This window comes from Lycorma delicatula, chromosome 3, assembly GCF_047948215.1.
Source record: "Lycorma delicatula isolate Av1 chromosome 3, ASM4794821v1, whole genome shotgun sequence".
NCBI lineage: Eukaryota > Metazoa > Arthropoda > Insecta > Hemiptera > Fulgoridae > Lycorma > Lycorma delicatula.
The window spans coordinates 213,495,058-213,521,698 of NC_134457.1; the positions used below are offsets into that span (position 1 = coordinate 213,495,058).

At 30.3% G+C, this 26,641-nt stretch overlaps 1 protein-coding gene across 1 annotated transcript; it reads left to right on the plus strand.

Moving 5' to 3' along the window:
* Positions 1-2,865: 2,865 nt before the first annotated feature.
* Positions 2,866-26,641, plus strand: LOC142322417 (carbonyl reductase [NADPH] 1-like). The gene is made up of 6 exons (XM_075361478.1): positions 2,866-3,227; positions 6,913-7,041; positions 12,052-12,183; positions 15,640-15,878; positions 20,571-20,776; positions 26,362-26,641. Exons 1-6 carry the CDS (start codon positions 3,201-3,203, stop codon positions 26,478-26,480), a joined length of 852 nt encoding a protein of 283 aa, XP_075217593.1. The 5' UTR covers positions 2,866-3,200; the 3' UTR covers positions 26,481-26,641.

A 26,641-nucleotide genomic window follows, 5' to 3' on the forward strand; every position in this document is an offset into this window, starting at 1 on the left:
AGGCAGCCTTCAAGGCTGATTGTCGACTGTTATTCAAAACGGGTAGGCACAAGGCAGAATGTTACCATAGTATCTTCAAGGTGAATCCTGAATTATTTAAAGGCTTCATATCTGAGGGCAGGTTGTTTAATGACTTTTCTTCATGTAAGGTCAAAGAATATGTAGATGTTCGATATTGTTTCAAATGCTGCCAGTTTGAACACACAGCTAAACTGTGTAAACATCTGGTCACTACTACCAGTGCTTCCACTGTGGGGATGAGAGACACAAACGAGAGGAGTATCCTAAGAAGTCAGAGGGCCCAATTTGTATAAACTGCAGACGTCTTCGAAAGGACCATAAGCACTATGTGAATAGTAAGGACTGTGCTTGTTATCAGAGGGCTTCATAATGTATTACAATTCAATGTCATTAGATAGTTAAAATTGGGCAATTAAATGCACAGGGCTTACATTGTATGGATTGAACTTGGTGAGATCGCCATACATAGGGGGTTGGATGTTGTCTTGTTGCAGAATCCATGTTGTACCTGGTGAACTACCAGGTTTTTCTCATTGGAAAAGATTTTATTTTGGTTCTGATAGCATGTCTGCTGTACTGTGCAGAAGGGAACTTGACTGTGTCTTCATACAACAGCTCTATCCGTGTGGATGTTCAGAACTTGCATCTGTATGTTGCAAGTTCGTATTTTCAGTATAAAGATCCTGCTGATCATCATCTTGAGGTCTGGAATAAAATCCTACGATTCTCTGGTAACAGTCTAATCCTTACTGGTGCGGATGTGAACGCTAAGTCACTTTTGTGACATAGCGGCTTCACCGATGATGGCGGTGAATTAATTGAGAGCTTTTTAGCCCTGCATGGTCTGCAGGTATATAATGTACCTGGTGAGTTGCCCACCTATGCAGGTAATGTAGATGGACGTGGGCTCTTTAGTGAAATGAATATCGACATTACCGTTGGTAAGTTTATTCCTGCTAATTTTTGTAACTGGGAGGTGGTTGACAATAGCTCGAGCGATCATTGATTGATTGTGCATGGGATTGCTGTTGGATTGAGTGAGATGCGCTAGAGATGCAACGTTCCGGTTCAGCAGGATCGTTTCCTACACAGGCATGCAGACTGGAAAAAATTGTTTGATTTTCTTTCGGCCAGACTTCGTATTTTTGATACGAGTTTGGATGTTCTGGACTTGGAAAACCTGACAGAAGGTTTGTTGGTGGCTTTCATTGACGCTACCGACTGTTCAGTTCCGGTCGAGAGAGGGTGTCGTTCCATGGTGGAGGAGAGAATTGACTGTTATGAAACAGGCTGTCTGTCGTTCGCGGAGACCATCTCAGCGTGAGAGTGATCCGTAATGGTTGGCGAATATCGAGATCTTAGATCTTGATATTTTCACAAAGATTGCATAGCAAAGAAGGATTCCTGGCGTTCATTTGTTCATGAACAGGGGAACAAGGATCCCTGAGGTGTTGTATAGGGTGTTAGGATACAAACGACGGAAGGACGTTCTTCTGTCCGCTCTCTCAACCCAGCTCGGTGTAATTTTAGACATGTCTGAAATTTTGCACAGACTACTTGACAGTTTACTGCCTGATGATACTGAAGTATGTGAAACAGCATATCATCAACTGGTACATCTTAAGCTATATCACCGATTCGATGGGCAACAGTATCATTTGATAGAGGTATAGACTGCAATTGTTTGGCAAAATTATTTCTAAACATAGTTCTACAATCTCAATTGCAGCTGGCAAAATAAGCTCTTCACCAGTGGTGTGAGGCTTTTTATGTTTGACTATTTTAAATGAAACTTTGTAAGAGGAAAGTAAAGCTTTTTAATTTACAGACTTTTTTAAAAAATGATGTTCGCTTTTCATATGATTTTAATTTTAATTCGAAGAATTCTGTGGTTGTTAACGTAATTACTATGAAGCATTTCCAAATGTCGTTTAAGTTTATTAAGTCTCGTTGTCTGCTGCGAAAAGTTTTTAGTAAATGACACGCAGGGTCCTTTATTTTTCATTTTCTTTAGTATTGCTAAACGCAAAATTTATATTCTTTCGAATATTTTCTTGATTTTATTTTCCGAACCACGCTCGACTGGGCACTTGTTGATATTTCAATATTATCTAATGCTCATTTAAAAATTGAACCATGATTCTGTATAAATCTACTGAGGTGAATATATAATACCGTGAATTGCAAATTTCAACATACACGTTTACGATAGATCAATACCGATAGAAGGATCGAGTTGACTGTGACAGGCTGGACTTAAACGAGGTGCAGCATTTATATACGTTGCGCAGACGTTCCAGAATGTTCGAGACAAATCGGAACTCTCGCGAGCCGCGAGGATGCCCGATATGAGAAAATAAATAAATTCCTCTGTTACCTGATTTGGGGATGAGGTAACAAAAGTCGAGTCCCTTTGTTAAATTATCAAAATATAATTTTTTAGCAGTACACATAACTTTAGCGTAAATTTGTTTGTAACTTTTCAAATAATTCTGGAAGTTATACAAATTATATTTAGGCATTTAACGGAGATTTCTTAGCGTAGAGCTAGAATTCACAGTTCCTTTAGTTATCCATCACTTTTTCTTTTTACGTTTAAATTGTTTCTTTTTAACTAAAGGGCAGCCTAAAAAGTAGCCTTTGGAAACTCATTAAGAAAACTGTTAAATTTTTCATCGAAGTAAATTTTGTTTTTACTTGATCAATTTATTTCTGACTGCAAGGTTGTCAAGTTTCTAACTGAATCACCTTTATTGATTAATCACCCCCTTGAAAAAATAAAAATAATCATTTCCTTGTTGCACGTTTTCATTAATAAATGATGCTATTGCAATTTTACAATCATGATCTGAAAGACCGTAAAATGCACAGAAGGATCGAAAATTATCTTTTGGTAAATGAGTTAAGATTTACATGAGATAGGTTAAAATATTAGCGCTTAACAGGAATTATTGTATTATAGTTTTATCGAGGGAAAAACCTGCGGCAGAGTGATAGTCATAATTATTCTCCTCGCGATTGCGCAGTTTTGCACTGTGTAAAACGGCCGGTAACTTTTGGTTACCGTAGCAGTGTTGCTTCGTCTCGCTGCAGGAATTGATATTTCGTACTGCGTTTCTTGACAAGTGTGTGCTATTAAATCGAAGTACCGGTGTTCATAAGTACTTCTGTATTTTAAAATGAGCGAAATGGAACGAATTGCTGTGGTAAGATATTTTATGTGAACTACATAAAGTTACTCTTATTTTGAGGTTAATTGTTAACGTTGTTTATAATTTAGTTAAGAGTTCCCTGATTCTATTTATTTTTATTGTATTACTTGAACGTGCTTATATATGTGTTTTGACAAGATGAGTGTGATCAGGAAAAAATCCTGTGAAGTGTTGAAATAAATATAAATAGTGTAACCGTTTTTATATAAAAGCCTGAAAGACAGAAAACCTATTAATTACGAAACCGGGATTTATTCAGTTTTATTTTATTATTATTTTTTAATAGAATTTCACAATGTTGTATAACTGAAGATTTTGATAAAGATGCCTTATCGTAGTGAACAACTTTATTATGAAATGTTTTAGACTTGCGAATAAAAAGATTATGTTTAACCATAAATTGTTTTCTTTTATAAAAGTGTTTTTCACTAATAATACTTCATCATGGTATTTGTGATGTTTAATCCCCGATTACTTTTTGCTTTATTGGTTTGTTGTGGTGGTAAATTGGGATCTACATTACTGTTTAAAATGTTTAATAAAAATTAGCTTGTTATTGTATGATTGCATTGATTTTAAGGTGTAAAGATTAAATTCTCGTGATATTGAGCTTTAATTGTGAACATACATAGTCATAAGTTTACCAGTTTTAAATTATATAACTTAAGTAATTGCCTCTGGATACACTCAATTTATTTAATGTTGTTTGAGGTGCTTGAAATCCAAGTAGGTGAGGTAAAAGTAAGATATTAAGAGTTTTGTAAACCTAAGTGTGGTTATTTTAAACTTTAAGGAATTAAATTTGTCAAAACGCAATTTCTTACATGCTGTCAAAATATAAATACATATTTTAATTGATCATTTAAATTAAATTTTAACATCGATCACAGCAATGCAAACTTTATTGTAAATGCAATGTTGTAATATGTAAAACTATATTAGCAAGTATGGGTTGTGTATAAAGATTCTCTGGTAAAAACTGAAGAGAAAGATTAATGTTAAAATATATAAAACATAATCAGGATTTTTGATATAGTAAATATGAGATTAACGTTTAAAAAAGAACAAAAAGATGTACTCTATAGAATCTAACCAGTCAAATAACCCTAACTGATAAATGGGGAAAAAATATTAAATACTAATCATAAAAAAAGATAAGAATTCCACTTTAATTACAGTTTGTAATTAAAGTGGAATTATCAGTTGGAGCAAGGTCACCAGTTAAGTGTGTAATTTATTTTACTGGATTAAAATGAAACCTATTTTATTGTCATAAATTGTGTAAAAGACAACAAGTTGCCTACTTGCCTAATTGTGTTGGATAATAGTTGCCTACACTTTTTGGTGATAATTGTTTGTTAATGATAAAGTGTTACACTGATAATCAAATTAGTTTAAAAAATTAAACCATTTTTGTTCTTACTGTTTTACTTTGAATTTCATTATTAAATTATATATTTATTTTATATCTTGTGGACTGTATTTCCTGAGTCTGCTTTTGATCTCTTTCTATATTTCTCACTTATGCTTATATTTATTGACTTATAATTTAATTCAACATAGATTAAAATAAAACATAAAAACTGATTGTTAAATAAATAATTTAAATTAGTTAGTTACTTCAGGTCAGGTTCCTTTTAGTTCTTTTAGACTTGTTCGTCTGGAAAGTAGGTTAAAGGTAATTTTAAAAGGAAATTCCAAAGACCAATGATACAATTTTAAGAAGAGAAATATTAAAATTCCTACACTTGATAAAAAAATTAGGAATAAAAAATATGTTTCCTGTTATTTTACATCATCTATTGAGATTTTCTCTCCACAGTTTCACTTGAGATACCCATTTTACTGATGAACAGGAGTCAAGATTTGCCGTTTACTCCTTGATCTAATGCTTTAAAAGGAGTTTTTAATTTTGATATTGCAGAGAAGATATTCACCATTACGTATTTTAAAAATAACAATATGCTATGATTATTCACGGGATTTAAAATCCCAGTTAGAAATATCTAATTTTAATCATAATTCCTTATTGCATGATGTGATTAATTATAGAGAAAGATTTTAAGGTGGTAAACCTAAATAGATGAGTGTAATAAACAAATCTTGGAACTGGTAAAGGAACATTTTTAGATATGAACCAATTTATTTAGTGAATTTAGTTGCCAATGAGAATTTTATAAATTTAGTGATTATTATTTTTATATTAGAGCATAAAATTCCCAAAATTCTTTAAAATAATACTAGGTGTAGCAACAAAAATGTCAAGATTTCATTCAGTTATTGGTCCTATGCTAGTGAAGTGGGATGTATTAGTCATGCCTTCAGTAGTGTCCATGGTGTTTTAATTGTCATTATGGCTTGGACATAATGAGTTTTAAGTATCAAAAGAAAAATAAAACATTTTTAATTGTGACATAAACAGCTTTTCATATACATTTGAAGCTCAGTTGAAACCACTCTTCTGAAGGGATTGAAATTTTTGAAGGTCAGAGGTTCAGTGTTGAAAAATACCATTAAACCTCCCCTTGGAAGACCTTGGTGTGAATTGGGCAACAAATCCATCTCGCATTCTTTTTAGACATTTGTCCATAATCACGCTTTTACTTTGAGGTTGCTAATGAAATTATTAGCAGAATTTTCATATTGATACTTAATTTCTTCCATACAAAATTATAATTCTTTAGAAATTTTAGATGAAGACAACTGGAAAAACTGCATGGTATGTTGTGAAATATATTTTTAAATGTTTCTACACGTGTTGCTATATTGTGAGTGACAAGGTTCATTTCTATTTATGTGGTATTTTAAACAACAGCATTTTAATTACTGTGTGAAAAGTACTCAATAGTTTTATGAAATACCTTTATGTACCCAGTGTGGCACTATTCGGTATGCTGTTGGAGATTTTATCATTTATTTTGTTTTTTAAGAGGGAGGCTAATAGCTATATAGTAGTAAATTCTGGTCAGTATTTTAGATTCTACGGAATTTTTTTAAAACTGGAAGACAACATCCCTTTTACAGTCAAAAGTTCAATGAAAGTTTTGAGAAAATGTTTCCACAGCATTTGATCTTATTATGAGGTTATGTTTGATGGGCAACCCTATTGCCTAATCTTGCTCCTTCTGATTTTTTTTCTTTAGTTGTGATCTGAAAATATCAGCTGAGCCCTGTTGAAAAAGTAAAGCTATAAGAAACTTCTAAAAACTAAGCTAAAGTAAACTAAGAAATTTCAGTTATTCAGTATTCCACTGGATAATGCTAAACTTCATAAATAACAATTATGAATTGCAAATAAAAGCCATTATCTCCCTCATTTAAGAATTGAATGAACAAAAAGTGTATTTCATGCACTTAAGATTACACAATCAAATTTTGAATTTATTTACTTTTTTCTGAACATTAAAATTCAGGAGGATTTTAACAGACTAAGACTAATGAATCATAATCAATGTTAATAATGCAAATTTATCAGCAAATTATATCAGAAATTATCAAATAATCAATAATTATATTAATTGAGAAATTATCTTCACCTTGCCTACCATGTACACAACGTTTGTGAAGACTTAAACATGTTTGTTCTCCTAATGCTAATCTTAATGAAATATATTTTACATTTTGTAGCAGGTTCATTGACTCTGTAATTTAATGTGAATAACATGTACAATTTTTTCAGGTAACTGGTGGTAACAAAGGAATTGGTTATGAGATTGTGAAAGGACTTTGTAAACAATTCAAAGGTAAAGTGTACCTTACAGCCCGAAGCATTGAAAGAGGAATGAATGCTGTGAAAGAATTAAATAAAGTAAGGATAGTTGTTTGGTTTACTTAACTCTTTAAAATGATATTGATTACATTAGATTAAAATTTATTTTTGTTTGTCATAGTTGTTTAAATATCCAGATTTTGTATAAAACTGTTATTTTAACGTGCACACGCACACACTTTCTAAAAGCACTTTAAACATTATAAAATATATTCAGAACTTATCAAAAGTTGTCCATTATTTTGGTAGTGTATTCCTTAATAAGAACAAAAAATGGTTTGTACAAACATAGGTCCAGAAATGTTTTTTTTAGCTGTCTGTCTGTGATTTTAAATAAAAGTTTATATATCTAGAATGGATTAAGGCATTTTAGCAAAATTTAGCATATTTTTTAAAGTAATATTCTTTATAAAATAAATAAATGAGGAAATTTTATGTTCATAAATTTCATTATGATGAACATTATAATTTTTCACTTTACAATAGCTCAAAACCACTAGTGGTAGGAGGTAATTCTTTATTACCTAAAATTTCAATCATTTATTTTTAACAAAATTATAGCTTCTTTTTCAAATATTACATGAAACAGATGAATTATAATGTAGAATGTTAGTGAGAATCTATTCTTAAAATTACAAAATAATAATTTGCCAGTTTTTATTTCCTCCATTGTATGATAATAATAGTCAATATTACTCAGTTTATATTACTTTTAAAGATATAAATTTATATTTAAAAAAAAAAGTTAGACATGGATAAAAAGAACTTTATGGACCTGTTATATGTTTATGGGAACCTTTTTCTTTTATACAGATGTCAGAACAACATTACCAAAATAGTGACATCATTTTTATACATATTGTGTACACACACAACTATAATGTATATATGTAATGAACAGTCACAATTTGAATCAACACACTTTTTAATCATATTCTAAATACATGTTAAAACCAGTATTATATCAACAGAGATCAGGGCAAAAATAGTACCTCCAGTACCAGAATATGATTGCAAAAATGATGGAAAATACTTAGAAATAATAAAAGGTTATCATAAAAGAATGGTGCTGTTTTAACATTGTTTAAATTAAAACAGAATTACTTACAGTTTGTTTTTTATTTTTCAAATTTGTCGTCTCACATTTTTTTACATAATTAATAAATTTCAATATGTGCGCCCTTAGTCGCTCGACAAATGTCCAAACGATACTCAACTTCTCTACAAACATTAGTTAACATTTCTTCATTAATGGTTGTAATTGCGTCATTAATCCTGTTTTTTAAGTGGTTTAGGTCGTGAATTTTTTGTGTATAAACAACGCTTTTGATGTACCCCCACAAGAAAAAATCGCAAGGTGTCTGGTCTGGACTCCTTGGAGGCGAAAGTATGGGTCCTTGCCGGCCTATCCATCGATCTCCAAATTTTTCGTTCAAAGCGGCCGTGACCAATGCATTGAAGTGCGGGGGGCACCATCTTTTAGAAATGAAGTTGATGAATGAGTTCATCCGGCTGAGGAAAGCAATAATCGGTTAACATGTCAAGATACACAACTCCATTAATTGTTTTTTCAGCAAAGAAAGGCCCTATTACACAATTTTTCATCACACCACACCAAACATTAACTTTAGGCAAATCGCGTTGTTTCTCAATAATTGCGTGTGGGTTTTCAGAGCCCCATATTCGTGAATTGTGTCTGTTAACACATCCATTCGCATGGAATGTAGCTTCGTCTGTAAAAATTATATCGTCTAAAAATGATTCGTTTTCACTTATTCTGTCCAACATTTCAACAGCGAAATTGTAATGTTTTACACCATCATTGGGTTTCAATTCCTGCAGTATCTGGATTTTATAAGCGTGTAATTTCAGTTTTTTATGTAAAACTGTGTGAACTGTTGATTTTGAAATACCTGATTCAACGCATCAACGGGGGATGGACTTCCCAGGACTTCTAATTGCCGATTGTCTAATTAGTTCAACCGTTTCGTCTGGTACACTTGGTCTGCCGGTTGATTTCTGTTTCTTAACCGATCCGGTTTCTTCGAATTGTTTGAACCAACGTGTTATGTTATTTTTGTGTGGTGGATCTCTTCCAAATTCACATCGAAACACATGTTGCACTAAAATGACGGATTTTATTTCAGCCATCAATAAAACACACTTTGCTTTGTCTTTATCCGAGAACATAGTAACTCACTAAATTCACCTCAACAACAATACAAGAACTGATGTGGTTACAACTGCTGATAAACAAACTTTTGGGTTGGAGGCTTTCAGGGATACCAATATAACATCTAGAAATTTCCCTACAATCTTCCTATGAATTACTGAAACTGCACCATTCTTTTATGATAACCCTGTATATTAAGTATATTTTATTACAAAATTTTATTTGATTTGTGATTAAAAAATTTATATTTTAACTCTTATTGCTAACTGTCACAGACAGATCATAGCATAAACAATTTATTACCCATCTTGTCTTGTGTTCTTGCTTGTAGGTGCAATTTATCTACTCAGTCATTTTTGTCATAACACTACTGGTATCAGATTCCTTTATTTCTGTCAGTGATCACATCACAAGCATCAGCTAAGAATAAAATTTTATTCTGAGAACTGAAATGTTTTTGTGTTTTGTACTCAATCTAAACTTATATAGTAAAAACTTACTATTAAATTCAATAGATAAAAATGTATTTCTCTTTTGAAAATCTGCATATTCACAGAAGAGATATCTGATTTCTGTATCAAATATCTCTTAGAAAATTAAAAATATGTGTATACTTTGAAATATTGCTAGAGCATCAAAAAGGGACCAACAGTTTACTCTGCTGTTACATGTCTTTAAACATAAATATATTTTCTACCTATTTACTACATTAGAACAACCAATAATAAGTTTAGACTAAGTAAGTAAGTAAGTAAGTAAGTATTTAGACTAATAAGTTTAGACCAATAATAAGTTTAGAATTTAAAAATTTCAAAGAATTTTAAAAATAAAATATTTATACAACGTGCACATATATTATCTATCTTAGTATGCAATCAAATTAAACAGTCATGTTATTTTTGACAGTCACAGAAATACTTTTTGTGTCTGAAATTTTTTGTGAAACTTTTGTGTTAGATATTTTTAACTGTTTGCTGTTTGATTTGATCTACAATTTTATCAGTATTTACTAGAATATTTATTATATATTTAATAATATTTATTTAATATTCAATGTTTATTCTTTTGTTGCCATTGTAAATTTTTATTTATGTTGTGGCATAGAAGTATGTGGAAATTAGCTGAATAGCAACTAATGCATGTTTATTTAATTTGATAATACCTCTTGTTCAATTTCATGATCTTTTTCACTTCCTTCTTCTTCTTCATTTTGCAAAAATGAATTCTTTTGATAACATCATTGGCAAAATATACAGAATATTGAAAGATCCATTCATTTAATGGAAGGTTGTATTCTTCATCATAAGTATTATTCATTTTTGAATTTAGGAGAAGGTCACTTTGTCAAAATGATTTTTTTATTGTTATACTGTCCCATACTTTTTGCACTGGGCACACTACATCGCACAATTTTTTTTTTTTTGAGTTGAGTCTTTAGTAAATCTTTACATTTCCTTTTGAAATTTTATGACATTCTAGTCCATAAAATAATCTAGAATACTTACAATATTGGTAAAGACAAAAATTATTTTAATTTTTTTTTTAATCTAGTGATTTCAAAGTGTATACCACCCAGTTATCTATCAGTATTGAAATTTTCTAATCAACCTTTCTTAATTCATCATCCTTTGAACAGATTTCTTCTCAAAATTTATTAAGTTACATCCATACTGATTTTGTTACTTTAATACTTTGCTGTTAGATTTTTAATGTGTTTGAAAGCTCTCAGGTTCTTTTTTTTACTTACCAGTTACTAATAACAGAAATTTTTCCACAGTCGTATGATGGTGACTTTTTCCATTAATTTTTTTTTTATCTTAAATTTAAAAATTTTATTTGGATGCAATTTACAAAAAATTCCAGATTGGTATTGAATGTGTCTGTATTTCTTAAAAGTATCTCTTGCACAAGCCCAAGTAGTTTTTAACTAGGCATTTGTAGAATTTAAATCGAAATCCTTAGCTTCACTTGTTTTACCAAATAAATATTGCAACATTGCTTGAATTTGTCCAACCTACTTTTAAAATTTAAAAACCCTTTTTTTCTGAAGAATTCAATTATTATTATTACTGGGCTATTAGATTGTTTGAACTTGTCATTTGTTGAAACCACTAAACAACTGCTTGATCAATTAATTGTTCACTTGATCTCCTTGTTTGAAATCTAATAATCAATAACTCATTTTAAAGTTACTCACTCCCTTTGTTAAAAGCTATAATTGTTTTTTCATAGTTTTTCACATCATGCCTATAGATGAACTTAATAAATTTGATTTTTTTCCGACTTCCAACTTGTTGTTTAACACTCTTTTCTAAATTTGTGAATTACATTAAATTTTTCTTTCATTTGTAAAAAAAAATGTTGCTTTAATAACTAATGAAATGGTAGGAACAAACAACTATGAGATCTTTCAAAATGCGCAAGAATGATGAACAAACGTAAAGAGAGACTTCAGTAGAATGCTAATTAAATATAAATAACTCGTGAGTTGCAAATTATTGATTGCAGAATACCACATTTCCTTCTGACAATATAAATAGGCCTACCTATGTAAAAGAATAAACTAAAAGCTTATTTTGTAATACTGAACTATAATTTCTAAATATAGTAGTATTGAAATATAATACAATTCCGTACTTAAAATAACCTATATATTATTTAAAATGTTAAAATTATATTGAAGATATAGTATCATATCAGGATAGTAACCTTTTCAGATCTATGGATTCATCATAGACTACAAAATACTAATCAGGTAATAACATTACTATCATTTTAGATCAAATGTGATAGTTGTCATGGGCAACTGAATTGAATAATGGTTAAAGAATTTTAAAAAAGCTATAAAAACTGTAACATTAAGTTCTATTTTATAGGATGGTCTTAATCCAGAGTTTCATCAGTTAGATATAACAAATAAAGAAGAACGGGATAATTTTGCTCAGTATTTGAAGGAAAAATATGGTGGAATCGATATCCTTGTGAATAATGCTGCTATTGCATTTAAGGTAATTAGTGTGCAATGTTTGTGTGTTGTTAATATTTTTTAATTTTAATTGTTGATAGGTATTTATAAATTAGTTATACAATAGTAAAATACTTAGTGAATTTTTTAGTGCTACATATTTTCAAGTTTAATGTTTTATCAAAGTAGTCGTTGTTATTAAGAAAAAGGTAATCTTACAATTGAAGCAAATGATGTGTCACCTCACAGAAAAATAAATTCTCTGATTCTGTCTTCCTACAATAGTCACATTAGATATTGTTGAAGCACATCCTTGAAAAAATACCAATCATAGTAAACTCATTGGAAAAGAAAGGACCATTGATTTTTAAAAACTTTAAACCGCAAAAACACATATGTCGGCAAGTCCTGTATTATTTCTTTATCTTTGTTTGGATTGATCTTTCCTAAAGGTATATTATTATTTTAATGACCTTGGCACTCAGATGGAATGTAACTGTCCTCATCTTTTAAATGCAATTTTATAAAGGAAATTTTCATTACCCTGAATTTTCAGTTATGTATTCACCCACCTCCAATACAGAGTACATTGTGAATTAACTCGTAATGCAGCATTTAAACTCAAAAAGATTACACCATAAGTTCTGTTTTTGCAGAATTCATTTTTTGTTGTATTTGCATAATTAAATATTACTTCTTTGTAATTAATTTGGCAAGTCCTGTATTATTTCTTTATCTTTGTTTGGATTGATCTTTCCTAAAGGTATATTATTATTTTAATGACCTTGGCACTCAGATGGAATGTAACTGTCCTCATCTTTTAAATGCAATTTTATAAAGGAAATTTTCATTACCCTGAATTTTCAGTTATGTATTCACCCACCTCCAATACAGAGTACATTGTGAATTAACTCGTAATGCAGCATTTAAACTCAAAAAGATTACACCATAAGTTCTGTTTTTGCAGAATTCATTTTTTGTTGTATTTGCATAATTAAATATTACTTCTTTGTAATTAATTTATAAATGACCTAAAGATGTGTATGCAAAAATTTATCCACAGATGTCACTAACAATATTTTACCTTGTGATTGAGTTAGGACTTTATCTCAACTCACCGGGTTGGTCTAGTGGTGAACACGTCTTCCCAATTCAGCTGATTTGGAAGTCAAGAGTTCCAGCGTTCAAGTCCTAGTGAAGTCAGTTATTTTTATACGGATTTGAATACTAGATCATGGATATCGGTGTTCTTTGGTGGTTGGGTTTCAATTAACCACACATCTCAGGAATGGTCGAACTGAGACTGTACAAGACTACACTTCATTTACATTCCTACATATCATCATCCTCATTCATCTTCTGAAGTATGATCTGAATGGTAATTACCGGAGGCTAAACAGGAAAAAGAAAGGACTGTATCTCAGAGCTTGCTGATATAGGGCTGGACATTAGTGATTGCCAGATTACAGTTAGCTACAGAGTCTGTTGTGAAGTCATATAATTTCAAATAAACCTAAAGATTATTCTGCTTTGAAGTCCTTTTTTGCATTAGATTTTTGTTTTACGTAGTTGTCCACTTTGGCAGAACTCGCAGAACTTGCCTTTGTTAACTTCATTTAGTGAAATGGTAATCTAGAATTTTTTAAGTTATTTCATGTGTTTAATAAATCATTTGGTTTGAAATTGTAACCCTTGAGGAAAGCTGTGTGAACCCTTATGATTGAGTTTTACTAACAGATCCGTTGTAATATACCACTTCATATCAGAATACACCCGCAGAGTTTTTGTATTTAGTGTTATTCAGAAAACTATTCTAGAATTTTTTTCTCTTCTTACTTTCAGATTATTGTATTATATTACATTAAGTTTCACCTATTTTGATTATATTATGATTTGCAAATAAATTAATTGTGAATTTGTGATAACAGTATTTAGTCATTTATTCTACTATGCAATAGTATTTCATGTAAATAGTACTATTATATACTAAAAAATATACACTATTATACAATTATACATTATTATACAATTATTATTTACTTCATGTAAACAATAGTATAATAATTTTCAGTAGTATTGCATGTGTTGTACTTAAGGTTTCGAAGCCTGGCTCCACCAAAAAGTACCTATAGAGCAAATTAGCTTTTTATAAGCCACTACAAGGCATACATAACTAATCTGAAGTTCCTTTCATCTAAAGCAAGTGTTGAATGAATGAGCATTTATGGTGGGGAAAGGATCACATTAGTGATAAAAAATCACTGCTTTCACACCCCATCAGTCTATTTCTGATCAGTAATTTTGTATTAACCACCTGTTTGCTCTTACTTCCAGAGAACTCCAAGAGTGTCAACTATATTTGTCCTTAAGTTTAAAGAATCATTGTAAAGTATTTTTTTTTTTTTTTTCTCCAAATATACTAGTTGTAAAAGTTTGTATCATTCCTACTAAAACAAGCTTCATCTATGTTTAGATTGTCGGCAGAAAAGAAGGGTTCTTCAATAATCTTTTTTTGAAACTAGTTACAGACTGATAAAGGAGGAGATGAATCTGGTTGAAAATTATGTCAGATTTTCTATCCTAAGTTGGTTATTTGATTTTCAAAACTAAGGTGTCATTTTGTTTATAATAAAATGCTTAACTTTTTTGCAAAAACGTAATAATAAAACTAAGGGTTACTAAGATATAAAATATTGAAAAATTGACGTGGCCACCATTTTGAAATTTGTGAACCTGATTACACTATAACTTTTTATTTATTAGTTAACGTTGGTATAAACTTTTGTACTAAATATTATTTTGATTATCAGTCCAGTCTTGATATATACATTTTTCATTAATAAATAATAAATGGCAGACAAGGAAAATGTAGGGGGGAAATTATTTATTATTATTTTGACATGTAAAATCCAGAAATGCATAGCATCCCACCATTTTTGGTTGACTCTTTATATAAGCAGCATGCTGTAGCTGCCTTCTGGTGGTTACTCATTGAATTTTCAGTATATTCTGAAAATTGGTGTGGTTCATATAAACACACCTCAATAGATTTTGTGTGTTTGTATGTGAGTGAATTAAATACAAAACCTCAGTGTTTAAAAACTATTAAACTTCTGTGTTTAGTTTCAAGACATGAAAATAATTGTTTTATAAGTATAACAGATATATGCAACTATATACTATTTTATTAAAAATTTTCCTTCTCCTTTAAATGCTAAGTCCTTTTCCCGCCATTCCATAGTTGAACTTTGAAAGTATTTTTTTAAGAAATGATTTTTCAATAATAAACCTTCCTCCCCCAAGTTTACACATTATAAAACTTAAATATTTTTATCATTTATTCCTTGGTGGAAAAACAGTAGTCAAGTTGTTTAATAATAGATTATTAATTATTGAAAAAAAAAAATTGTGGTGTTATATAATAAACATTTATTGTATGAATGTGTGGAGGAAGATATTTCTGTATAGTATTTACAAATTTTTCAATTATTTTTGATAGGTCAATTCAACTGAACCATTTCTTAAACAAGCTGAGGACACATTTGATGTTAACTACTTCAGCACTTTAAAATTGTGTGATGTTCTGTTTCCTTTATTGAGACCTCATGCCAGAGTTGTTAATCTGTCTAGTTCTGCTGGTCATCTAACAATAATACCATCACCTGAACTTAGGAAGAAATTTTCATCTGATAATTTAACATCTGACTCTCTTTCAGAATTGGTTAAACAGTTTATTACGTAAGTAATCTCTTGAATGACTGTTTTTGTATTAATATTTTTGGTTATTTACAGTATTGTTTTTTATTAAACGGTATAGAAATGAATCTAAATCTAAAATCAGTAATAATTAATTATTGCATTAACAGTATATCACAACTGACTATTCAGCTAAAATTTTGATTGTAGAACATCAGTGTTAAAATTGAATATATGATTCATTTTTTTTTTGAAGTGAGAATCTTAATAATCAAGAGGTACCCTGTAAAAAAGAGATTTATTTATTTTAATTTTTTTACCTCAGATAACATCTTAAAACACCAATTCCCTTCAAAATACTTTCCATTAGATGATAAGCACTTGTCCCAATGGTTTTTTCACTGTTCAAAAGATTTTTCTTATTCTTCTAAACTAATGCTGTTTTTCTTAACCTCTTCTATGTCCTGAAAATGCTTTCGCTTTAGATTTTCTTCATTCTTGGGAATAAGGAGAAATCACAGCAGGCTTGGTCAGGCAAATACGGGGGGGGGGGGGAGAAATTATTGTCATGCTGTTTTTGTCAAAAACTGGTTGATTTTAAATGCTGTGCAAGTCATGATGAATCAACCAGTAACTCAATCACCTTGCTTCAGGTAATTTTTTTCTCACTGCTCACACAATTGCTTTAGTACTTAGAGATAATAATATTGGTTCATTTTGATGTCCAATATCAACGACTCCTTTGATATTGAAAAAACAAACCATCAAGGAGTTCACATTTGATTTCACTTGCCATCCTTTTTATGGTCTGGGTGATGAAGTTGTTATCCACCAACTGGACTGATTTTTGTTTCAGGGTCATAGCTGTTACACCAAGATTAATTACCAGTTACGACTTTTGAGGAAAAATCCAGGTCAGTTTGTGCCTGTTATTTCAGTTTCTGGCACATCAGATGGTTCTCCCTCTAGTCATCAGAAAGCAATCATAGAACAAGCTTTGCCGCGATGCATCTCATGTTCTTCAAATTTTCAGTTAGGATCCTTCAGCATGAACTCTAGGAAATTCCAGTTATTGCTACCAATTTGTCAAATGTTCTCAGTGATCAAACATTAGGGCATCGCACACTTTTTGAACGTTTTCTTTTGTTCTGGAAGTTGAGGGGCAACCCAAACAGGGTTCATCTTAAAGTGACATTTGGCCACTTCTGAACCAGGCAAACCACTCGTACATTCTTGCCTGGGCTTAGAGATTCCTTCCCGTAAGCTTCTCGAAGTATTAAAACTGTTTCTGTTGCAGTTTTCTTTAACAGGAAAGAGAGAATTCAATGTTGTTGTATTGCTCCTTAAAGTTGGCCATTGCAAAATCACAGAGAACATTGGAAGGGACTTAAGAAAACAATCACTCTAACTGCTGTGATTGTTTCTCATGAGCGTTACCTGGCCAACTGAGCAGGGAGAGTTTCTAGTAAATGTAGTAGCAGGAGAGGGTAACACTGCCACCCTGTTTCCCAACAGAAAATAATTCTCTTCTTTTTTTTTTAGAACCCCCCTGAAGTAGATTTGGTTTTCCTTTTTTAATTCCAGCTTAAGGTTAGGATATGTTTGTCATTATAGAAGTGTATGTTAGATTGGTCAGTATTAATTATGAATGCTTAAAAGAAGTCTATTGAAACTAGAAATAAATTAAGAATAATAAATGCCTTCAAATATATTTATATTGTTATTAATTTTTTTTACATTATTTCTTTTCAAGTGTTTCACAGTGTTTTTGTTGCAGAATGGGAATTTAACATATTAGGCTGGAATGTATGTACTACACTGCAGAACAGTGTAGTACATCTAAAAACTCCAAATTCAATTCAGCATTAACATAAGGTTAAATGAAATCACAACTAATAAATGATCAGTTATCCTAAGATGCAAAATCTCTGTAAAAAAATTACATTTCAGAATGTGTTTTTTAAAGTTAAAGAAGAAATATATGATCAATTAATGCTCTAATTTGTGATTTTGTAAGATTGTTAACTAGTGACTCCATATTACACGACTCTTAACAAAATTATATTTCAACAGATCATTATCATCAAACAAATTAGTATTTAAATTTCTTCTTAAAATATAATTGGAACATTAACTTAAACTTCAAATAAATTTATTTAATCATTTAAAAATACTTCACATAAACTTCCCTGATTTCTGTACAAAGCAAAAATATTACATGAGTAATTTCCTGTTGTAGATCAGGAAACCTTAAAGGAACTTGATGATAAGAATTTATATATCAAAAAAATATTACATGAGTAATTTCCTGCTGTAGATCAGGAAACCTTAAAGGAACTTGATGATAAGAATTTATTTATCAACACTGCAAGAATCTTTGAAATAGATAACTACTGCTGTAATATAACATACATGTATGTATGTTGTGTAGGTATACCTTTTATTACCTTCAATTTTATAACTACTTAATTCAGTTTCATTTATCAGATAAAACAGTAACAATGGAAAATAAATTTAAATAAATAATTTCATTAATAAACAAATCCAAATTTTTCTGAGGCCTCTTATATATTGACGAATTGAGTGTAATGACTTTTTTGTCATAAAAAATTAATATTAATAAAATGATAAAATCGGCCTGTTTTCTAAAATTACATTATAATCATGAATATCTTCCATACTTTAAATCACAGTAAGAGGGGTGTTCCACTTAATGTAGAAAATCCTTTCTATCTCACTCATACATATGTTTTTGCTTCTCAAGCAGTTAAAAAAGTTTCTTCCATATAGCAATCATCGTTTCTGTATACTGGAATTTCAATTTGATAGGCAAGGTCATGAGTAGTAAAAGTAGATGTTATTTATTTTCAATTTAGAATGCCCTCCTTAACTGTCTTCTTATAAATTGAATGCATTATTCCCTGGTCCATGTTTAGCCCTGTAACAGAATCTATGCAACTTTCTACTATCAAGAACTCCACTGCTTTAATAAAGTTCTTGATAACCTGTCCCAGATTTTCTGTTCAAATATGCAAAATTATTTTTTCTAAAATATTGTTCCAATTTATTCATTTTACATTATAAATCTAAATTCTTTGTTTTCAATGTAATTGATTCTGACTGCTTGATCTTTCCTACCTTCCATAATTTTCTCTATCGGTTTGCACATTAATTCTTTTGTGTACTCTTATAGATTAGTTTATATGAACACTTCTACAAAAATAAACTCCATTATTGTTCATTACTAATCTGCCAGTAATTTTCCAATCATTAGAAAAAATTATCTACTCTACACATTTTACTATTTTTTTTAGATTAATTCCTAAAAACTTTCTTCCTTTTTTTTTATTTCTTGAATAATATGTATAGCATTATGACTATTAACATTACCTCTCCCGCCCCATCTACTTTTCTTAAACTAATTAAGTCTATTCTGTTCATTTACATCTCTCTTTTTAAATTTTCCAACTTAGGTTCTTGAAAAAGATCCCTTACATACTAAGAATCTGGTTAATATTTGTTCCATATTTGATGATTCCATACTAGTAGCTGATTTTAGAGTTCTTAGTCAGAACATTCAAGAACTACAGTGGCTAAAGCTCTGTACATTTTACACTTTACTAGAAAAATTTATGTGTGTCTTCACCAGTATCTGTTGCAGTGTATCACTCCATTGGATCTTAAATGTGGTTACACCAGCATATTTTCCATTACTTTCTCTTGGAGTTGTTGGGAGTCATATGATGCAACATGCTTCACATATTTATGCACGAACCCGTAACATTACTGCTTTGTAGGACATAATACTTTTTATTAAATTATCTCTCATTCCCAACTTTTGTACTGTCTTATTGTTGTTGTTGACCTTTAGTATCACTGATCCATATAAAGAATTTAAAAAAATAATTTATTTGTAACTTTTTGATAGCTTCTGTATTAGTCACATAAATTCTTAAGAAAAAAAACCATTAATCTTTTCTGTACTTTGTTTGCTATGCCATGGGTGATACATTTGAATCCAAATAAATAATTTAATTATTGCAGTATAATATATAGACTGGTCTTAATTTGTTACGTTTCTATTTATTTTTCATTTCATTTTATTACTGAAAATTTTCTTTAAAAAACTACAAAAAAAGTTCTTTTTTTGAGTACTTTTTAACCTAACTAGATTTAACAATCATATAAAACACACAAAATATGTCTTATGAAATGCCTGATAATTAATCTTTTATTATTCTCCTTATTCAATTTGGACATTTTTGAACTAACAGTTTTCCAATCAGCAGCCACTTAGAAGAATTAGCTGTTTTAGTTAGAAATGGATCATTCTGATAAGCTGAGTAGGAAAATATGTAGAGTAATAAACAAGATAGAAGATGTTTAAAATGGTGCTTGTAAAAAAATATTTAAAATTACTATTACATTAAATAAATCAAGTGATGTACACTAACTTTTAAGAAAGGTATTAACCAGTTACTTGTGTGTTACATACATTTACGTGGTTAACGATATTTACTTTTCTGTAACAGTTATCCTACTTTTATTTAAAAATATTACTTCTTTCAGGTAATAAAGATAAATTCTTAATAACCATTTATTAATAATTACTTTTAATAACATACCTTTTGTGGGGAGAAAAATACATTATACATATAGTCATAGTTTAATATAGTAATAGTTTAAACATGTAACTAAATAATAGTAATGTATTTCTTGAAAATATTTGTTTAGAGATGTTAAAAATGATCAGCATATAAATCTGGGTTGGCCAAATTATGCATATGGTTTGTCTAAAGTTGCTATTTCTGCCTTAACATTCTGTCAGCAGAGGGAATTTAACAATGATGAAAGAGAAGACATTGTTGTTAATTGTGTGCATCCTGGTTATTGTGATACTGATATGACTAGTCACAAAGGGCCAATGCCACCAGAGGAAGGTAAAAACAACCTCTTTACTTATAATCTTTTCTAATTATAATTATTAAATTCACCTGCATTTTTTAATTTGTCTTAAACATGGAAATGTAGATTTGTTTTCTTTTTTAATCCCTAAAATTCCCAACAGCTACCTATTTCCATATTTCTTGGACATCAAATTTCTGATTACTTTAGTAACGTATATCTATCCGAACCCAAGAAATTTTTTTCTACCTTGCTTTTCCATACTGTCCTCAGTAGCATGATTATTTATTGTCTGTATATTACTGTGGTTGTCAGAATAATGAGAGGTTATATTCTTTCTTTATCTAGTTACTGGTTTTTATTAGTGTTCTGTGGAGATTTATTCAGTATTTACAAAGTCATACTATCATTTTTTTTTCTTTGTTAGCACATGAAAATTAACAAATGTTTATTCTAATAAAATATTTCAGAATTTTACCATAAAAAAAGCAGGCAAATTTCAAGAAACTAGTTTTTTTACACTGTGCTCTTTAAAATCTGTAATGTAGGATTTTAGGTACTTGAGTATTGCTGTTTTCAATTCATCGCTCTCTTTGAATTATTGAGAACTAATTCACTTTTTAAGATGAAGGATGATACAATAAAAGCCTTTTATTTTCAAGGTCTTGACTGTAAAGGGATGATTTGAAAATGATTCCTACTATAATCTTTGAATTTTTAAAAAAGTGAATTAGGCCAAATAAACTTGTATTTTTCTCTGTTGTGTGAGTCATGAACTTGTGAATTCTCTTGGTTGTATAACACTCTGTACTAGAAGCTTTCATCTTAATATAATCCATATAAAGATTAAAACCCCTTATATTACATTTTCATAATCTTAGAGTTTATAATATACAGAGTGGGCAGGCATTAACTCCCTACTAAAAATTGTTTAAGACTTTTTTAATACTTAACTAATTTCCATGAAGTTGATATGTGTTGCTAAAATTCCACATAAGCACCACCATTATCCACCAGTTTCTGTAAATGTATGGCGATGCTTGTGACAGACTTCTGCTGATTTTCCGGGGGTACATTTCCAAGAACTTGGTGAATTCACTCTTCTAATTCATCAAGAGTTTTTGGTTTTGTGCGATAAACGTCCTCTTTCACCTACCCCCAGTGGAAGAAGTCGCAGGGCGTTACGTCAGGACTCCTTGCTGGCCATTCAAGGAGGTCACGACGTCCCAGCCAGCATCCTGGAAAATGGGTGTCGAGCCACACATGGAGAGGATTTGTAAAGTAAAGCAGGGAGATTAGAGATGTTAAAAACGATCAGCATATAAATCTGGGTTGGCCAAATTATGCATATGGTTTGTCTAAAGTTGCTATTTCTGCCTTAACATTCTGTCAGCAGAGGGAATTTAACAATGATGAAAGAGAAGACATTGTTGTTAATTGTGTGCATCCTGGTTATTCTGATACTGATATGACTAGTCACAAAGGGCCAATGCCACCAGAGGAAGGTAAAAACAACCTCTTTACTTATGTAAGATGGAGATTTTGCATAAAGATTAGGTCATTGTAATTGTCCCATGTGAGTACAATATCATAAACGTAATCTTCAAGCATATCAAGGTACCGTTCTGCATTCATTCTGTCCCAAATGAGATTTGGACCCAAAACTTCCATGGATATCATGATGCACCACACTGTAAACCTTTGGGAGATGTTAGCTTTTTTTGACAATCGCCCTCGGATCCTCTTTTGCCCAATAATAATAATGTGCTAGTTAACAAACCCCCCAACGTGAAACATGGCTTCATCTGACCACACGATATTATCAAAAATATTGGACCAGTTTTCATACCAAGTATCATCTCCTCTTATTTCAACTGATGATGACAGTCTTCCAGCGATAATTCCTGGCAATAATGTGGTTTCCATGAGCGAAAATTCAACTCTTTCTTCAGAACAGTTCGGTTTGTGTGTCGGATTAATCTACTTTCATGAAATGCCTGCCTTTGTGATTTCTGAGAACTTCCAGTGAACATTTCCTGAACCACTTACACATTTTCCTCTAGCCTAGATGTTGAGGGGCGACTGTGTCTTCTGTGTCCATTAGTTTCTAGTGGCAATTCCTTATTTTCTTTGCATCCACCAAGGTATGAGGTCCTTTCACACTTCGCCACCATGTCTGTACTTGTACCACGGACCACCATACTTCGTACTGGGATGCCAGTTGAGCCCACTCGCACAAGGTTAGACATTGCGCCATGGTCCGCCATTGATACCTGCAATGACATAAATGAGATACTATATAATAAATTCTATCGTTGTAAGGAACAAAATGCTTTTTGTTTCATGAAAATTTTTTAAGTATTAAAAAAGTTATAAACAATTTTCAGTAGGGAGTAATTTCCACCTATCCGGTAGATATAAGTTAGTTCAATTACAGAGTCAGTATAGGGTTGTTTTTTTACATCAAAAATTTCAATTGTTATCTACAGCTTTTACCTTCTGGACATCCTTTATCAGAAAATTAACAAAATTTAACAAAACCTGGATATCTTAATACATATGACCCACCAATGTAGTTTTAATCTGCAATTTTCTGCCACAAACCTCTCTTGTATTCTCTTCATTTCTTCTTTTATCATCCCACCTGCTTTTTCACATTTTCTCAACATCATGAGATATATTATGCAAGAATATGAAGAACTACACTGAATGACAAGTTTAACAACTGGCTTTTGAGTGATTTTAAACCCTTTTTTTTAATAAAAATTGAAGAACCAGAGATATCTGCAAAAGAGTACTTAATAATGCTAATGAAAGACCAGTAAGTGAAATAATTAATATCTGCTGCTAGGATGCAATTTTCTAAACTATTGCTAATAATATTTATAAATAGTTTTTCAATGTTATTATTTATTATTTTGTAATTCTTCTTTGTCTTATTATTTAATAGACTACATATAATTTTTTTCAGAAAAATATTATTTGAAAATAGATTAATTTGTGAATTTTATGTAATTTTTGGTTCTTCATGAAAATGTTTTTAGAAAAAATTATTTTTATTGTATAAATTTAAGGCATATTTAATTTATTTTTAATTAAATAATATTGTATAAATAGTAATATTCCACAATTTAAAATTTATTAATCTTACCTAAAATGAAATATATTTGATAATGCTGAAATATTTCTGAATCTAGGTGCAATTTGGGATCAAGGTCATGTTAGTAATGAGAAGGTTGAAAGGTTCAGGATGCAGGAACCTTATATGATAACAAAATTATTTGAAGTCTTGTTTGTGTGGTTTTTGTTATAGATTGCCTCAAGTTTCATAATACTTGGTGTCAACATACTCCAAAAATTTATTTTACCTGAAACATTAAAGGAATTGCAGTGTATCTTAAGAGCTTTCTTTTAAATATTTTCTAGACAGTTGCTTAATACTGTAATTGTAAAATTTAAAACTCCAGAAATTAGCTAACTTATTTAATCCTTCCAATCTATTATAATTGTTACACTAAATATTACTCAGTTTGTATGAATAGATCACTTTATTAATGTTACATAATACATGTATTACCATGTATTAATTCATGTTACTGTAATCATAACACACTTTTATAAACAAGTATTGTGAGTGTTATTAATTTGATAAGCTTATACATTATCTCATTTTAATCTGGATGTCAAAATAGCTATTAGCTTTCCTTTATTTTTAAAACACATTATTGAGAAACATGTCCTTACAAGAGAATGATATGTTCATTTAGGACACTATCTACCTAGCTAATTTTTTTTAATAAATCTAGTTGTATCAGAAAATCAGTATTTTCTTACATAAAAATTTATGATTTCTGTTTTTACATTATGTAAAGAAACAGTTAAATATCCAATTATCGAGTAAAAAAGTTTTAAATGAATAATTTGAAGTTTATTAGAAACAAACAAGTAATTGGGTTTTTTTTTAAATCGAGGAATTATATGAAGTCAGATCATTGTGAAGATTAGATGTGGCTAAGGGGAATTCTTAAGTTTCTCTAGTCTGTGAGTCCAAGAAGTGACCCATTTTCCTTTTTTATTTGTTGCTTTATACCTGGAATTTTTATTTTTAATATTAACCGTATGATAATCCATATACAGATAAATATACCCTCTTTTGTTATCAGTTATTTTACTGGGTTGATGCTATTCTCCTTTCCTTTCTATTATGTGCTAATCTCTTAACTTCAGCTCTTCATTATTTATTTTAGTTATATTTTATATAATTATTATTTTATTTTATATTTTATCCTTAGCTATCTACAAAGACAGTTGGAAAAGTAACCTTCATTTGGCTGTAAATAAAAAACCTGCATATATAAAAATATTTTATTATATACAACTTAAAATTACACCTTTTAATTATTTTACAACATAGTCACCATTTAAATTCAATGGTAGTGCTGTGACACAAGCAGCTACTTTAGAAGTCTGCTGTAAAACTTTGAAGAAACGTAGGTAAGCCTTTCAGAACAAACATCGCAGTATGCTGTCATCCAGTGTTGTTTTTTTTGCGTAACAATGCTCATCCTCACAGTGCTCAAAGTAATCATAAACTTCTGAATCAATTTCAATGGGACCTTTTTTATTGTTCCCCTTACAGCCTGGACTTGGCACTGAGTAATTTTCATCTCTTCACTCACATGAAGAAATGGCTTGCGTTATAGCACTTTGATGATGATGATGATGACGAACTTCAAAATGCTGTGAAAATTTGGGTAAGTACCCAGGCGGCTGAATTTTATGAAGGCGGTATAAACTAGTGTAAAGCTATGACAAATGCTTGAATTTAAATGGTAACTATGTTTAAAAATAATTAAAAGCTCTATTTTAAGTTGTATATAATAAAATATTCTTATGTATGCAGGTTTTTATGTACACCCAAAAGGAGGTTACTTTCCAACCACCTTCATATTTTAAAAATTTCATTGTCTTTCTGGATGTCTTCATAAATGATCCATCAACCTAAGTTCGTCTCTGCATGATTTACCACAAACCTCTTTCCTACCCTGGCCATTTAAAGACTTCCTCACTTCATATTTTTTCAAACCATCCAATTTTCAACGTACTTCAGTAAAACACATTGCACATTTCAAACCCTTTATTTTTTTCTTTTTTGGTTTTCATATTGTCCATGTTTCGCTATCACATGAATAGTGTTTTACTCCGCGTAAGTATTTTAAAGAAAATCCATATAATTCTTATATCAACATTAGATACTAGCAGATTTATTTTCTGCATAAAAGTTTTCTATGCTTTTACCAGTTAAGATATATCAAGGTAAGATAAGGTAAGCATTTTGAACTGCAAATCTCGCAGAGTGGTAGCATCTCAAGTTTTCCATCCTGAAGCTTCCAGATTCAAAATCAGGATTGACATTTTTAATTATGCTGCAAAAATTTCATTCCACATTGCCAATCGCAAGCTATAATTATTAATTTTAAAGATGGGTACAATTCACTATCGACTGATATGTTGGAAAGTATTTATATTATTTGGTACTAGAAGTTATTTATTATCTATGTTCAATCAATTTTTTTTTTCTAGTTAATCATTAAATATATCATAATTTATGTTTTAACAGGTGCAAAAGCTGCAGTAAAGTTAGCATTGTTGCCACATTATCCGGATATAAAGGGACAGTATGTGTGGCATGATATGACAGTTGTTGATTGGATAAATGGACCAAAACCAAGCAACTGAATTAATGTGTATACTGTTCATATCAGTTGTTAATTTCATCATATAGTGCTTTTCAAATGAAAGTTACATAACTATTAATAACTGTGGTATTTTAATATTTAAATGTAAGTTTGTTATATTTTTGTAATACTTATTAAAAATAAACATTTTTGTTAAGTGTA

Coding starts and splice junctions, on each gene's coding strand:
- LOC142322417 (XM_075361478.1), top strand. CDS start 3,201: ATGAGCGAAATGGAACGAATTGCTGTG. Junction 15,879..20,570: donor TTGGTTAAACAGTTTATTAC/GTAAGTAATCTC, acceptor ATATTTGTTTAG/AGATGTTAAAAATGATCAGC. Junction 20,777..26,361: donor GCCAATGCCACCAGAGGAAG/GTAAAAACAACC, acceptor ATGTTTTAACAG/GTGCAAAAGCTGCAGTAAAG.